This window comes from Strongylocentrotus purpuratus, unplaced genomic scaffold, assembly GCF_000002235.5.
Source record: "Strongylocentrotus purpuratus isolate Spur 01 unplaced genomic scaffold, Spur_5.0 spur5_scaffold_14, whole genome shotgun sequence".
NCBI lineage: Eukaryota > Metazoa > Echinodermata > Echinoidea > Camarodonta > Strongylocentrotidae > Strongylocentrotus > Strongylocentrotus purpuratus.
The window spans coordinates 15,354,416-15,370,813 of record NW_022145599.1 but is presented as its reverse complement, the minus strand read 5'-3'; the positions used below and the strand labels follow the sequence as shown (position 1 = coordinate 15,370,813).

Below are 16,398 nucleotides of genomic sequence, written 5' to 3'. Positions count from 1 at the left end.
TTCAATTTTATATTATTTGGGGGAAATGATTGAATAAAAATGAATAATATCGATGATTTTAGTTGTTTTGTTTTGTTTTGTTTTTATCAAAAATTACTGGAAAAGTGTTTAAAGGCCCACTGCACTACTTGTAGCTACTTGCGCCCTCTATATAACAAACATTGCCTAATCGGTGACCATTGGTCCCCCATGATCCTCTTTTTCTTATGTTAATTGAGAGCTGAGTTGATGAGATAGCCACCTGTCTAGTGACCTTGCAGGGCGCTCTAATCCCTCCTGTAAACTATGGCAGATAAGCTTTGAAAAAAAAATGCCATGACGATATTATCTTCTGCAAACAGAGTGAAAATGCATATCGTGCAAAATCGCACTTTACCTCACTTTAATGTTGGGTGAATACTGCCGAGCTATATGCATTCGCGATCGCGATCTTGAGCGGCAAGCACGTTTATTTGGAAGAACCTAATTCCATCCGCTGATTCATGCAGGCGCGTACGCGGGGGGGGGGGGGGGGGGGGGTAAACCGCTCCTCATATTGTTTTAATGTAAAAAAAATATATATACATATTAATAATTTGTGCTCAAGGAGGCAAAAAAAGGTGTTCTTACCCCCCCCCCTCAATAGATGCATAGCATTGGTTTTTATAGGGGCCAGGGGGCATGGGCCCCATCCCTGGCCAAAAATAAAGAAAACAAAACAGTGGTCACTACTCCCCCCCCCCCCCCCCTCTAAGCAAAAACAAAATTGTGCTCATTAAAGCTCCAAGCTCCAAAAAAAAAAACGATGTACTATTTATTTCCTTATATAGTAATGCAGAAATATAATGCAGATCAAACAATGAATGGTTTATCATTAAAAGGCTACAATGAAAACGAAACGTTTATTCTTTGAATCGGCCTACATCGATCATACCCTGTGAGATAGTTTAAAATGCGATTGAATTGATTAGTTGCAATTTACGTGAAGTAACGGACCTTTGAATAATAATAAATATAGAGTAATGCAGGAAGAAGAAGAAGAAAAATGCAGCTTTGGCTTAGTGGTATTTTCTTAATGTAAAGATTGTTTTAAAAATGATATATTATTTATTCCCTTATTCTCTTACATTACACTTTTCAGTAATATGTGTTACTGAAACTTGCTTGAGTGACAACTTACCACTTATATATAACATCAATGATTATTCACTTATACGCTCTGATAGACAATCTGGAAGAGGTAGTGGAGTTGCAATGTATATATCTAATTTGTTGTCGTATAAAATAAGACTAGTAAGATGTATACTTGATGGGTGATTTTAATATAGACCTGTTGAACTCGGATAATAATTATTATAATATTTGTGTGAATATTTTACAAGCGAATTCTTTCATTAGAGCCATTGATAAACCTACAAGAATTACGCAGAGCACATCAACTTTAATAGACAATATTTCTACGAATGTTGTTACTGAATATATGAATGCTGGTCTAGTTTGCAGTGAAATATCTGATCACATTCCTATATTTCTTATTTGTAATATTGATCTCATGTCTCGTAAAAAACAAAATGAAATATCAATGTCTCATGAATTTAAAACGGAAAATATATTATCTTTAAATAATGATTTGATGATGGAAACATGGAATGATTTAACTATCTTGTAGTGAAAGTGATATTGCATATGGACTATTTTGGAAAATATTTTAAGCCCACTTTGATAGATGTATTCCAAAGACTAAACAAAATATTAAAAAAAAGAAAACCACAACATCCATGGAAAACGAAGGGATTTTTTCGTTCGATTAAGAAACGAAATATATTGTGCAAACGTAGTCTCCGACATCCAAGTAACGAGAATAAATACGAATATAAATGTTATAGGAATAAATTAACAACAAGAATTCGTAAAATGTACTAGGCCTATGTAAAATAATTTGAAAATGCTAACGGCAATAGGGCATCTACCTGGAAAGTCATAAAAGAAACTCTTCGAAAGCAAAATACCAAAAGATCAACAATTAATATTAACAATGATGGTCAGAAAATTTCAGACTCTAAAGATATAGCAGATTGTTTAATAAGTAGGCTATTTCGTAAATGTAGGCCCTATTCAGGTATCAAAAATAAATTCCAATAGTTCAGATTATTTACAATTCCTTTCAAATCCATGTGATAAATCGTTTTTCTTTATGCCTATAAACTGTGTTGAAATTTTGAATATTGTCAATTAATTGAAAATAAGTTATTCTTGTAGTCAGGATGCGATGAGTACGCACTTTTTAAAACAATTAGCAGAAAGTATTGTAACGCCTCTAGTATATATTTGTAATTTATCACTGAAATCAGCAAAAGTGATTCCAATATACAAAAAAGACGACTCTTCTCTAGTTTCAAATTACCGACCTGTTTCTATCTTACAAAGTATTTTTAAAGTCCTAAAAAGAATGATGTATAATGGACTGTATGATTTGCTAACAAAAAACGAACTGTTGTATGAAAATCAATATGGTTTTAGAAAATTTCATTCAACGGAGATAGCATTGTTACAATAAATTATTTGATAGAGTGTGAAATGCCTTAGCTGATCATAAGCATGTTATTGGAGTATTCATGGATCTGAGCAAGGCAATTTACACTCTTAGCCATACAATACTTATACGTAAATTGGAATACTATGGATTGAGGGGTGTTGCTATACAAAGGTTAAAAATTATTTAACAAATATAGAACAATATAAATGTTATGATTAAAATGAATCAGAATTATTATCTATAACGTGTTGAGTGTCACAAGGGTCAATCCTCGGCCCTTTGTTATTTTTTTTTATATATGTAAAGGATATTCATATTTCATCAAATGCACTACAGTATATTTTATTCGAATATGACACCAATGCATTTTGTTCCAATTCAGATTTTCAGATCCTTTTAAGAAATATTAACGCTGAATTACCAAAATTATCAAAATGATTTAGAAGTAATAAACTGTCTCTTAATTTAAAGAAAACTACTCAACGCAAAGCGTAGCATCCCCTCGCAGGGTACAATTGGCCTATATACGTCGGAACAAGTACCTCCATTGGACTATACTATTATATTACTAGGCAAGGAAGTTAACCACATGTTCACATATATAATTGGGTGTTTTTGCATATTTCATGAGCTATGACCTTTCACCTTTGCCCTACATACTCAGAAATCGAACTTAGACTGTGCATGTTTTTGATACCATGTACCTTCATATTATATTTCATTAAAATTCGTCAAACATTACTCAAGTTATCGAATGGAAACCAGATTCGCATATTTACTGAGCTATGACCTTTGACCTACATACTCCGAAATCGAACTTTGGCTGTGTTTTGATACTATGAACCTTCATATCAAATTTCATTAAAATCCGTCAAAAATTACTGAAGATATCATGAATGAATCAAGTCTTTCGTCTTCCTTGTGCATGGCTGATCGTCAACGAAACGGAGTTAAGTCTTTTGTCAACTCCGTTTGTTGCTACGACAGACAGCCAGTGGAACGGATTCGTTCAATACAATTATGGAAAGCAAGCATTACTTTAAAGAGGAAGAAAGAAAACAAGGACCTACCATTAACTATCCTCAGGTATAACCTATGTATATGCACACACTACCCATAATCACACACAAACACACACGAGCAATACAACAAATAGGGAGAGTTCAGAATGAAAAAGAGAAGAAAGAGAAGAGACGGGAAAGAGAAAGAGAAAAAAGGTTCTACTTAGTCAAGGATGACATTTTAAAAAAATGCATCGTTTGAATAGAGTTCTAAAACGAGAAAATGTTGTGTTGCAAATTGAATTCCATTAATTCATGTAATCCTGTAGAATAGAACGGGTTAATTGAACGGGTTATGGGAATACAAAGATGATCACGTGTACGAGTGTGATACGTATAGAATGAAGGATTAATTCTTGTCATATTCGAAAGGTAATGGGAGAATTCCTTTGTGATACTTAATAATGAATACTGATATATTAAGTTTTAATAGTTCAAACTCTGGGAGAACTTTTAGTTTAACAAATTGTGGTAGACTAGGAAGAAATTCACTCTTAATATGTATCAGTCGTATTGCACGTTTTTGTAAAATATATAGTTTATCAATGTAGATTGGTGGGTATAAAATATCTGAGTTTGGATAAAACCCCGCCCCCCCCAAACTCAGTGTTATTTAGGGTACGCATATGCATGTTCCCTCTCTTTGAAAGCACCCCCTATCTCCGGTGTGTAAAGTCAGTACGGGCCGGAGTTTGTTGCGTAAAAAGTACCCCTTTACCAGAGATTTTGGGAACACGAAAGCAGTCCCTCCGACTCCGGAGTGGGATGGGGGGCGGGAGGGGGGGGGGGGGGGGCGGCTTTCTTTTTATTTTCTTCTTTTATCTCTCTCTCTCTCTCTCTGTTTCTCTTCTCCTTATTTTCTCTTCTCCTTTCTTTTTTTCTCTTCTTTTCTTCCTCTTTTTTTCATTCCCTTTTTTTTGCGCCGACAATAGCGGGCCGCGGCCGTTTAGGCCCGCTGGATCCGCCATTGTTTATCAATGACATGTTGAAAACGGATGGAAACTTATTCTCGATCAGCCAACTGTTGACATAAATATGAGATGGTTCCAGTTTAAGAGTTTAAACAAAATACTTTACATAAATGATTCATTGCTGAAATTCCAAATAGTTGATGATAAACATTGTAATTTTTGATACAGCAGTGAAGAGAAAATTTTGCATTTGTTGTTACTGCCGATATGCAAACATAAAATGGTCAAAACTTGAACAATGATTTTCAGTAAGACCAATATAAAGGCCAAACTCACAAAACAAAGGGAATTGTTTGGCTTGAAAGGAGGTCATAACAACGTTTTTAATATCTTAATTATTGTAAGAAAAGAAATGTATTCAGCCAAATATCAGATACCACTGGTCGAAATTGAACTGTTAAACTTAAAGGTGAAATTCAAAGAAAATCACAAATATGTCAACTAATGTATCACTAGAAACTGGTAAGCTAACAGATGGCCATCATACAAGGTTTAGGTCAACTACATATCGGGTGATTTATAAAAATACAAATACAACCACCTCCATAGCAGGTGGGATATACGAGAGATTCGCCGGAAAAATAACGATATTTTAGTGACGTCACTATATGGACCAACACTGCCCAAGCAGACGACATCCCAGAATGAACATAATTGCAAAGCTATTATTTCTCAAATTATAATGAGTTTAGTGTATATAAATGTAATGGCATGTCAAACCATTCAAAAGGGGGTATGACCCGATTCTGATAACTGAAATCGTTTGCTTGTAAATACTCAGGATAGGGGTTAATTAACAATCAAAGAAACCAGACTTTCAAATTGAAAAAACCCCGGAATTATATTAAGGACGGCATTTGTTCCCTCTTGAAACGCCGAACATACCCCGGTGTGGACAGCTGAATATACAATGGCGTCTTATTTTGTTTACAAGCGTCAGATTCCTTTATTTTTGTATCGCTGCATTTGTCATCAAAATAAAACCATGCGCGGGGTTTAGAGTGAGGTAATAGATTATACATTTAGCCTGTGGGTAGTGAAGTAAGAGAAAGAACTCAGGTATAGATAAAAACACAGGCACTGCAAATGTGTGAGATGTCATGGGACATCGTCTGCTTGTGCAAGTCATGTCCATACTGTGATCTCACAAATCTCAGCAGCGTTCGGAGAGCTCTTCAGGTGCTATGCCGGGGCTGTATTTAAGCGTTTTGTAATTTATAATAATCATAACTTCGAATGGTTCCAAGCATTGAATTGTGATAACCTTGTCGAATCAAAGTTTCAACTTTGCAATAATTAAAATATAGTTAGTTTTTAAAATCAATGAATATCTACTTTAATATGATATGGAAAGATATATATTTTTTTTAAAACTCGTAAAGAAAAATAATTTTGTGGAAAAATGGTTACATTTTACCAAATGTTTTTATGTTTTTATGTTTTTATGTTTTTATGTCTTTATGTTAAAGAATTGGTGTACACATTTTATTAAGTTAAAAATCCAAAATGTCTCTTTGCGGCCGAGATTATATCGTAATATTTTATTGTTTGAATATATATATGACAAGTCATGGAATAGTGCATGAATTATGTTGAGAATTATAAAAGGGACCCCGTGGAAGGGTAAATAGAAAAGAAAAACACAGCTTTGGCTAAGTGGTCATGACAAATTCTAACTAGATATTTTCCTTGAGGCAGCCCTTTAACACCGATCAAACAATAAATGCTTAATCATTAAAAAGCTAAAAGTGAAAACGAAACGTTTATTCTTTGCTCAGCCTACATCATATCCTGTACGTCAAGGGAGAAAGTTAGAAATGCGATTGAATTGATTGGTTTCAATTAATGTCAAGTAACGGACTTTTGTTTTTATAAATCTCGGACTGTTTTCAAGCTGTCCAGATTCGCTGATCATCATCTTTTATCATTTGAATCATAATCGGTCGCTGTTATCCTTCATTGTAAAGACCACTTTCTCAAAATAAGTGATACGATGTCGAGCCAGAGTGCCTCACCAACGCCATACTATCGACGCGATGGTGTCACGATCTACCACGAGTCGACGTCAGTGGTGGCTATCATCGAAGGTATCACCATTGTGGTTATCTTCCTCGGAGCGTTGGTCGCCAATCTGATCGCGATGGTGACGATTCTTCGAGACAAGGTTATGAGAAGGAACCTACATAACTGGCTGATCCTGAGTCTCATCATAAACGATCTTGGCTTTACAATCACGAACATATCATTCCTGGTAGTATCTATGTTCGACCAAGGCAATTTTCTCCTTCACAACAAAGCTGTGTGTTTTGTGAGTCTTTTACTATTTTGCATTCTTCGCCACCATTCTCACATACGATTTTACTGTATTTCGATTTGGGATATTGAAGAAACTTCATCCTTCTCATGAAAAGAATTATGTCAATTGTTTTGGTAAATCTATTGAGTCTCATAATTGGAATTTCACATCAGGCGCGGATCCAGGATTTCTTAGGGGAGGGGGCCCAACTTTTTTTTTTTTTGCTCCCGAAAATTTGAAAATCGTGCCGGCCGAAAAGTCGCTCAGTGGGGGGGGGGGGGGGGGGGGGGGGTAGTGAGCACTATTTTTTTATCGTGCCGGTCGAAAATTCGCTTAGTGGGGGGGGGGGCCACCCCCCAAAAAAGGTAAAAATCACGTGTTTTTACATGGTTTTTTTTCTTCAAGGGGGAGGGGGGCGGGCCCCCTGCCCCCCCCCCCCTGGATCCGCCACTGTTTCACATACCAAATCACAAATCTATTATGACTCCTATCCTCCTCAAAACAAAATAGTAAAACTCGATCGTTCAAAACTCCATTAAATATGAACACTTGAGAAATTGAGCAATCCTAAAATAGTTGCTGCATAGGCTACATACTTGGGGACTGAATGCTGCAGCTAGCAATCGGCAATCACTAATAAATCATTAATATTTGGGCAGAAAGTTGATTTTACACAGAGTTGCATGTCAAATTACCCGGGATAATTGACATGTGTGATACTCACATATATTATACTTGGTGATTAATCATATCACATGAATAATAATCCCGATGTTTTGTCGAAAAGCTGATATTCTACTGGATATGAAACATTAATTCAATCTTATTTATTATTATGTGCAGATTCAAGGCAACGTTCTTTTTGCCTTCGGGAACTTTGTCACAGTCTCGGCAATCTCCGTGGACCGCTACTTGGCCGTAGTCTGGGCGGCCCGCTTCCCTCCTTCCAAATCAAGAACCATCGTCTTTATCGTCTTCTGTTGGGTCGCCGCCATTGGATTCTTCTTACCCTCCTTATTGAGAGCCTTGAGAGGCGTCTCTTCGATCGGGTATAAAACAATTTCCCACAGCTGCTCTCCAGAGTTTCAGGAAAACTGCATCTCTGGCACCACCTTTAACGTCATCATCTTTCTAGTCATCGTACCTACGATGGTTTTCTGCTATGTTGGTGTGTTCCTGAAAGTGTGGCGTCAACAACGGTTGCTTATGTCCTACCCCGACGCGAAACCTAGTGTCGTGAGCAACGTATGTTCCGTTGAAGACAACGACGATGACGACCACGACCACGACCGTGTGCCCCATGCTGACAATAACATGCCAATGGAGGTCATTGACCAGCCGATTGAAGGGCCTACCTGCTCGGATCTTACCCCAGAGCCTATGGACTTCTCCCAGTCTTCAAACACCGAGGAACCTGACACTGAACATGCTGAAGGAGAAATCGAGGAAAATAAGACTATTCAACAGGGAAATGTGATAACAGGAATCAAGAAAAAAGATCATAGGACCATGCAGAAGAAACTCAACGTTGACAGAAGAGTTGCCCTGACTGGTAAGTACTGCCTGTGTTTCAATTTCCAAAAGTTTGTAGAAATGTTTTAATCTTGCGCTAATCGCAATTTAATTGTACTGTTTTACCACAAGTTTTCGAAATAAAATGCCACGTTTTAACATGACAGAATGTATAAATTATCATTGCTCCCTTTGGAAAAATTGTACATATACCTATTGGTGTTAAGAGGATGCAAAGTCTTTCTACTAGCAAATTGTGGAACCTACCTTTCCCCTCCACCTCGTCGTTTTAGAACGGCTCATCGTTTCTGCAACTTCATAAAACTTTAGCCTACGTCCCAAAGTTATATTATGTCATGATGAACAAGCATAATTATTGTCATCATTAGCTCAGCCTACATCCCTCCCAAAAATTCACACCTCTGTATTGTCTTCTCTTTCATTTTTTGTTAACATATTTTCCAGAATCTCACACCATATTGAGTGTTTTTATATTAAATAAAGAAATAATGTAATACCGTCTGGATTCTGTTCCTTGTTGATGTGTTTCATAGGATTTCCATCCAACACTTTTTTCAAACAGTGTCTGTTTTTTCTTTTTCTTTACAGGAATCCTACTGGTGCTAACAACCGTGGTCTGTTGGTCACCGTACTGCATCGTTAACTCTTGTCTCCTATCCATCAACATCCCCCATTGGATGGGCGTGGCCACGGTGTGGCTAGGTTACTCCAACTCCCTATTCGATCCTCTAATCTACACGTTCATGAATAAACGAATTGCAGCCCGTTACCGGGACATGTTCAGACGTTGGTCGACTAGATTGAATACATTGATTAGATGCAACTCCGGAGAAGCATGAATTTTTTTTTCCATAAAGAGTATAAAATGTTCGCCGTGGAAACTCGGCGAAGGGCACGATATTTTGATAAAGGCTTGTTCAAATATGGAGTGGAAAGCCGCCGTAAATATATATATATAAATGTGTTTATTGTCTGTTAAAAAGAAGGAAAAAACGCCAATAGGTAACGTAGTCTTCACATTTAATTTGTATCACAAGAGAAGTAATGATACACCATGCACGATAATTAGAAAACTGTTTTATCTTAAGCGTTATTATCATGAGACGCCGAGTGAAATTTGAATGTTTGAAAGCTCATATCACTAATAGATAGGAATCGACAGTTGTCGAAATGGTCGTAATTATGATCGGGATGACAAAAATGTAATGTTGAATAAATCTAGCTTCGTTTATGTTTTAATCGTCTAAATAACATGATTACATGACTCTATACTGAAGAGTGTAAGAGTATCCACCATCTATTGCAATGAAATTTCTGCTTGCTCTCAAATTATATTCTATCACGATCAATTGTACTTCTTTCTTCTATTTTACGGTTACTGTGCTCAACATTATAATACATGTTTTATTTTAAACCTAAGTTACGTTTTCTAAAGAAATTTTAACTCGCTTTTTACTTAAGAGCTCTGGGATCCATCCAATACAGGATTAATTAAACAAGATATGTGAGTAGGCGCGATGGCTCAGTGGTAGAACAGTGGTCTCGGGAGGTCCCGGGTTCGAATCCAAATCAGTGCGCTCGTGCCATTTAGTAAGGGATTAATCTGCATTGCCAAGATCTCTACATTGTTATCATCCCAAGCATTGGTTTCATATTGGAGGATCAGTCATTTTACTTTTCTTCAAGCCAGAGTCGAAACATGAACATTTTGGAAAAAATAACTGATGAACTGATATGAATAAATGGCTAAATGAATTGAAATATATAAATAAATAAATTTTAAAAAACTCAATAATTTTGCTCTCAGTTGCTCTCTTGACCCATATAAATGTATTGAGCAGGGACGTGTTTGAGTTTGATGTTCATTTATTTTCCATATACACTGTCGCTCATATAGTTGAAATATTTTTTTTTTACCCCAAATTATGGAATTATTTTGACAATGATTTATTCCTGATAGATCTAGAGGATAGTATACATTCTCAGATTTTATTGAATAATAATTTGCCAGTGTTTGTTTTGCGTGACTGCTAAAGCATGTGTATGCTACTATGCTTATCAACTACGGGACCTACGCCATTAAGTCATAAATGACAGTAATGAGGATTAATGCCCCACAGAAGGGGCACTAATGCTAGGAGTCCACTGGGCCAGCGCCAGTTGGTGCCAGTTCGCGCCAAAGATTATGTGATTGGCGCGTAGTGGCTCGCTGTGGCGCCGATTTAATGTCCGCTCGGCATATGTCGCCAAGTGGAATAAACTGGGTGCCATATGGCGTGCGCCAAATGCCACCCGGCTTGCTCCAAAATGTTGCGCCAGTTTGCGCCAGTTCGCGCCATTACACGGCCATTTGATTCCAAAATTCACCTTGTTGGCGCCATTCGCGCCAATAGACGGCTACTTTGCGCCACTTGGTGATTAGTTTGTGCCAAAGGTCGCCAAATTGGTTTGAACTTGCCGCCGCTTGACGCTACTTGCCGACTATATAAATACCGGCCATCGGCTACCTGGTTCAGACCCTCCTCAGCTGCTGTATGAACAACATCTCTACTAAATATTTACAATTTTAATATGTCTGAGGCTTTTGATAATGTTGGAGTGATGATGCTGCTCCATCAGAAGATGATGAGAGATGCTGAGGTGGCCACTACCTATCAACTTATGCTGGCCAATCCTGAAGAAGAAGAGCCTCCTAAGAAGAAAAGGAAGCACAACTGGTGGTTTAGACCCATGCTCCACCCACAGTTGAGGGCCGAACGTGGACAGTACCACACTTTGATGGAAGAGCTGAGGGAGAATGACAGGAGGAAGTTCAAGAACTTAACCAGGGTGTCCCTAGAGATGTTTGATGACCTGTTGGTCAGGCGCGCGCCATTACATTCCAGTGGATTCCAATAGGCGGATTGTTTGCGCCAAAGGGGGATATGTTCGCGCCATTTGGTGCCACTTGGCGGACACTTGGCGCTGATTGCTCGATGCAAGTGGCGCGACGAAAATTTCAAACATTTTGAAATTTTCTTGCCGCCACATTTAAATTTGGTGCCGTTACGGGCCACCACGAGCCAGTTGGGAGGCAGTTTGAGCCACTACACGCCACTAGGCGCCACAGTAATTTGCATTGGCGCAAACTGACACCAACTGGCGATGGCCCAGTGGACTCCTAGCATAATGTAGCACATCGACACGGTTTTGATCATGGGGCCTCACAGTTCAAGTTCAAGTTCAAGTTCAAGTTTTATTTCAATTCAAGTCCATAAAAAACATATAAGATACAGATTATATACAATATAGAAAACACAAAATACACACAAAATGGAAACATGTCTACAAATATATCGGAATTATAAAAAGTTAAACAGCAATAGAAATGAATTGGGGAAACTGCAAATAAAACCATAAGGTTCTGTCGAGGCAGCTCCTTGTTATTAAAAGATACATATACAAGTTCCAACAATTGGCTATAAAAAGTATAACAATAACAAAACAGTGTACAAAACATAGGAGACGTATTAACATGCAAATATTATTATAGATTTAAAAACAGATGAAGTATTTTTTTAGTTTAGATTGAAAAGAGTTTAAGAAAGCAGTATCACGTATATCTTTGGGGAGAGAATTCCATATTTTCGGGCCAGTGTGTCTAAAAGTAAATAAGGAATTTGTTGATGGACATTTTTCAATAAAATAGTTATCAGGATTTCTAGTATTATAATTATGAACATATTTTTTACATTTCATCATAGTGGTAAGATTAATCGGCAGTTTATCAGTTTTATGTTTAAAAACATGAGTGATATACAATATTGATTCAATTGAAAAATATTTAAAAACTGTAGTTGTTGAAATAATGGTATTGAATGGGCATCGAAATCAGACATAAGACATATTCTTACTATACGTTTTTGTAATATATGCAGTCGTTGTAATCTCGTTGGGTATGTGTTGCCCCATACAGCATTACAATACATTTAATACGGTAAAACCATTGTATTATACAATAAAATCAAAATATTTTGTGGCAAGATATGACGTAATTTGCTGATGACACCAATATTTCTTGAAATTTTGTTTGAAATGATAAGTATATGAGCATTCCAAGTTAAATTTTGGTCAATAATTACACCTAAAAAGCTAGTTGATTGCACTCGTTTTATCGGAACATCATTCATCTTTATATTTAATACATTTAATGAATCAGCTGAAATAATTTTTTGCTTATAATGAAAATATATAAAATTTGATTTAGATGTATTCAAAGACAATTTATTACTATTGAACCATTGCGATACATGCTGCAGCTCATTATTTAAAGTCTGACATAAAATATTAATATCTTTATGAGAATAGAGGATATTTGTGTCATCAGCAAAAAGGACAAATTTCAAAATGTTTGAACAATAATTTAAATCATTTATGTACAATAGAAATAAAAGAGGACCTAAAATTGAGCCCTGAGGGACTCCACACGTGACTTGCATTGGGTCAGATAAAACATTGTTATATACAACTATTTGGTGTCGATTATTCAAATAATTTTTCAACCATGTGTAAGCAACACCTCTTATTCCATAGTAATTCAATTTATCTAACAAAATATTGTGATCTATAGAATCAAAGGCTTTGCTTGAATCTAAGAAAAGACCTACAGTGTGTAATTTATTACTTAAGGAAGATACTAAATAATCATGAACATCAATTAGAGCCATTTCAGTTGATACATTTTTGGTAAATCCATATTGGCAAGAATGTAATACTGTATTGTTTAATAAAAATGTATTCAAACGATTATATACAATTCGTTCTAAGATTTTTGAAAAAAAAAGTTAAAACTGAGATTGGTCTGTAATTGCCTAAATTATGAACATCATCTTTTTTGTATATTGGGGTGACTCTGGCTATTTTCATATCAGATGGAATAATTCCTGTACTTAAAGACATATTAAAAATATGAATAAGAGGTTCTAAAATATAATCAATAACTTTCTTAATTACACATGGATTAAAATCATCTACTCCACAACTTTGAGTACTTTTTAATGATTGCACAATTGTAGTTATTTCATTTGCATTAACAGGTTTTAGAAATAAAGATGTAACACATGGTTGAGGCAGAAAATCTCTATAATTTACAATATTATTTACAGGAATAGTATTGCATATATTCAATCCAATATTAATAAAAAAAATCATTAAAAGAATTTCCAATATCATGTGGATCATGTATATTTTGTCCATTTACTATAAAATATGAAGGCAAAGTCTTCCTAGATTTACCAAATATTTCATTTATTACAGACCATGTTTGTTTAATATTACCTTTAGTTTTCTTAAATCTATTTGCATAATATGCCTTGCGTGCCATTTTTAATAATTTATTTACCTTGTAGCGAGCTTTATAATACTTAAGTTTATTATTAGAAGAAGAATTCTTACAATATATTCTATACAACTTGTTTTTATTTTTGATTACATTCAATAATTCTTCGCTTAACCAAGGTTTCTTGCACTTATTCTTATTTTTTCTAGTAGAATACGTTAAGTTTTTATCATAATATACCATAAATCTATGTTTAAACCGACCATATGCTACTTCTACATTACTGGGATACATAACCCCATTCCAATCCTCATCATTCAAATCTAACTTTAAACTATTTATAGTACGTTCATTGATTATACGTTTTTTAGGAATATTACACACATAATCTCTACAAATAATTGTCCCTGTTATTTGAAATATTGGTAGATGGTCAGATGCATCATTAAAAATTATTCCCGGGGTTATACATGAAAAAACATTGTTTGTAAATATATTATCTATAAGAGTTGCACTATTTACAGAAATACGTGTGGGTTTAACAATAAGTGGGAAGAGTGATGAGGAATGTAACATGTCTAAAAAATCAGCACTATATTTATTTGAACATTTTAAAAGATCAATATTAAAATCACCCATAATATAAATAAATTTATTTTCTTTATTAAGTTTTTATAAACATACATAAAATGCGTTAATAAAGCTTTCTACTCTTGATTGCGGTTTCCTATAAATTATTCCAACAATTATATTTTTTCCATTCTTATTCGTAATCTCAATAAAAAGACATTCATTACCATCGCATTGCAATAAAATATCATTTCTAATTTTAAAATTCAAAGAGTCCAAAACAAGAAAAGCCACTCCTCCTCCTCTACCACTGATACGATCAATATGAATGAATGAATATCCTTCTAAATGAAATAAAATGGGGGTATTACTTTGAATCCATGTCTCCGTGAAACCATAAATAGAAAAAGAGTAACTTAATGAATGAATAAATTCACTTATAGCTAAAAAATTCTTGGATAAACTTCTTGCATTGAAATGTATAATACTAAAATCAGAATCTAATTTTGGTAAAGACATAAATTCATCTTCCAAATAATAATTACTTTCAACAATATCGTCCTGTAAAAAATCATCGTCATCATTGTCACACGCTGGATCACATTCTAAAGAATGTTTGAATGTATTTTAAAATTTATTTATATTAATTTTATGTTCATGCAATGGTGTTGAAAAAATATTCTTAAATTCATCATCGCTCAAATCAGAAAATGGAAACACTGGGTTTAAGCATATGGGATACTGTGCGTCATGTGTATCATCCATGTAAAAGGAGAACATTAAATATGACCATGGCAATCCGTCTACATAAAGACAAACAACAAAACATAGGGGTACAATAAATACAGAAAATAACAATTAATATACTGTAATAACAAAGTATGTAACAAGTATTTTTGTTAAATGAGGGGGAAAAAATTAAATGAAAAGTTCACTCACTTAGTTCAGAATGTGCCTACCCTAACCAGACTTTAAAACTTCCGTAGGTCGTCTTTGCACAAGATCAAGTGTTTTTTGTTGTTTTTGTCAGTCATTGGAATACGACCATCTCGTGTCCATGCTGCTTTTACTTTCTCAGAGGTTCGTACATGTGCAAGCAGGTCTTGATTTGCTTTCGTCAGATCTTCCTGGATGGACTTCCGCTTACCGGCGAGCTTCCGTCGATTGGGGATTACTTCCTGGCGCTTTCTATATGATGTAAACTTCGCGATGATTGGGCGTGGCAGGTTCTTTTCTTGATGTTTCTGCCTGGAGCCATTTCTATGGGTACGTTCCAGATCATCCTTGGAGAGATTGACCTGGAGAACTTCATTTGCCACTTGAAGAATGATGTCATCGGTATCTTCTTCACTGCGTTCCTCGAAGCCAAAGAACAGGAGACAATTTCGCCTGGAGTATTGCTCCTGTTGGTCGAGCTTGCGTTGTAGTGTTTTAATCTGCTCGTGTTGATTTTCAAGTTGGTTTTGGAAGTTTGCGATCTCCTTCGACTTGCTGTCTGTTACGATTTCGAGATCGAAGATCCTTGCCTGTTGAGTGTCGATGGTTTCCCTGATGTCAGCTAGTTGTTTATTAACGCGCTCTTCCACTAAGTCGATGAATCTTTTATCCCGAAAGATGTCCTGTATCACTGATGCCAGCAAAGCAGATTTCTCTTTCTCCTTCCCCCTTGTATTCATTTGGGCTTTGTCTGTATCTGCCATGGTAATCGTTGGTTTCGGTAGAGCTGGATTAAATTACCAACAATGAAGCTTAAAGTGTCCACAATAAAATCCTGGGTAGCAGCAGACTGGGGCAATAAGATGATTGTAGTTGACCATCAGCGCCGACAATAGATATGTTCACTTCATGCCTCATTAAACAGCAATACCATGGCATAGAAGTATACTAACTATAGGGTTTTATCGGAAATACGAAAAAGCAGGTTGGAAACGAAATTTTGCGTGTTTGGGACTATCAGCACTTTTGATCCTCTGAGTGGTTACGAGGTCATTGCTTTGCCACTGAAGCATGACTGTACGCAGCGGGGGCTAGGGTAAAAACAAACAAAGTTTATCAATAATTCATTGAATTCCCCCCCCCCCGGTCCCCAACAGAAAAAAAAAATCTTCTGTGTGCCCATGCCTTGAGCCATAATG

The 16,398-nt window shown here is 35.8% G+C and overlaps 1 protein-coding gene across 1 annotated transcript; it reads left to right on the top strand.

Moving 5' to 3' along the window:
- The first annotated feature begins 6,540 nt into the window (after positions 1-6,540).
- Positions 6,541-10,229, top strand: LOC105440717 (probable G-protein coupled receptor 101). The gene is made up of 4 exons (XM_030985102.1): positions 6,541-6,855; positions 7,687-8,395; positions 8,965-9,068; positions 10,218-10,229. The coding sequence occupies exons 1-4, from the start codon at positions 6,541-6,543 to the stop codon at positions 10,227-10,229; spliced, it is 1,140 nt and encodes a 379-aa protein (XP_030840962.1).
- The last annotated feature ends 6,169 nt before the right edge of the window (positions 10,230-16,398 follow it).

Coding starts and splice junctions, on each gene's coding strand:
- LOC105440717 (XM_030985102.1), top strand. CDS start 6,541: ATGTCGAGCCAGAGTGCCTCACCAACGCCATACTATCGACGCGATGGT. Junction 6,856..7,686: donor ACAACAAAGCTGTGTGTTTT/GTGAGTCTTTTA, acceptor TATTATGTGCAG/ATTCAAGGCAACGTTCTTTT. Junction 8,396..8,964: donor CAGAAGAGTTGCCCTGACTG/GTAAGTACTGCC, acceptor TTTTCTTTACAG/GAATCCTACTGGTGCTAACA.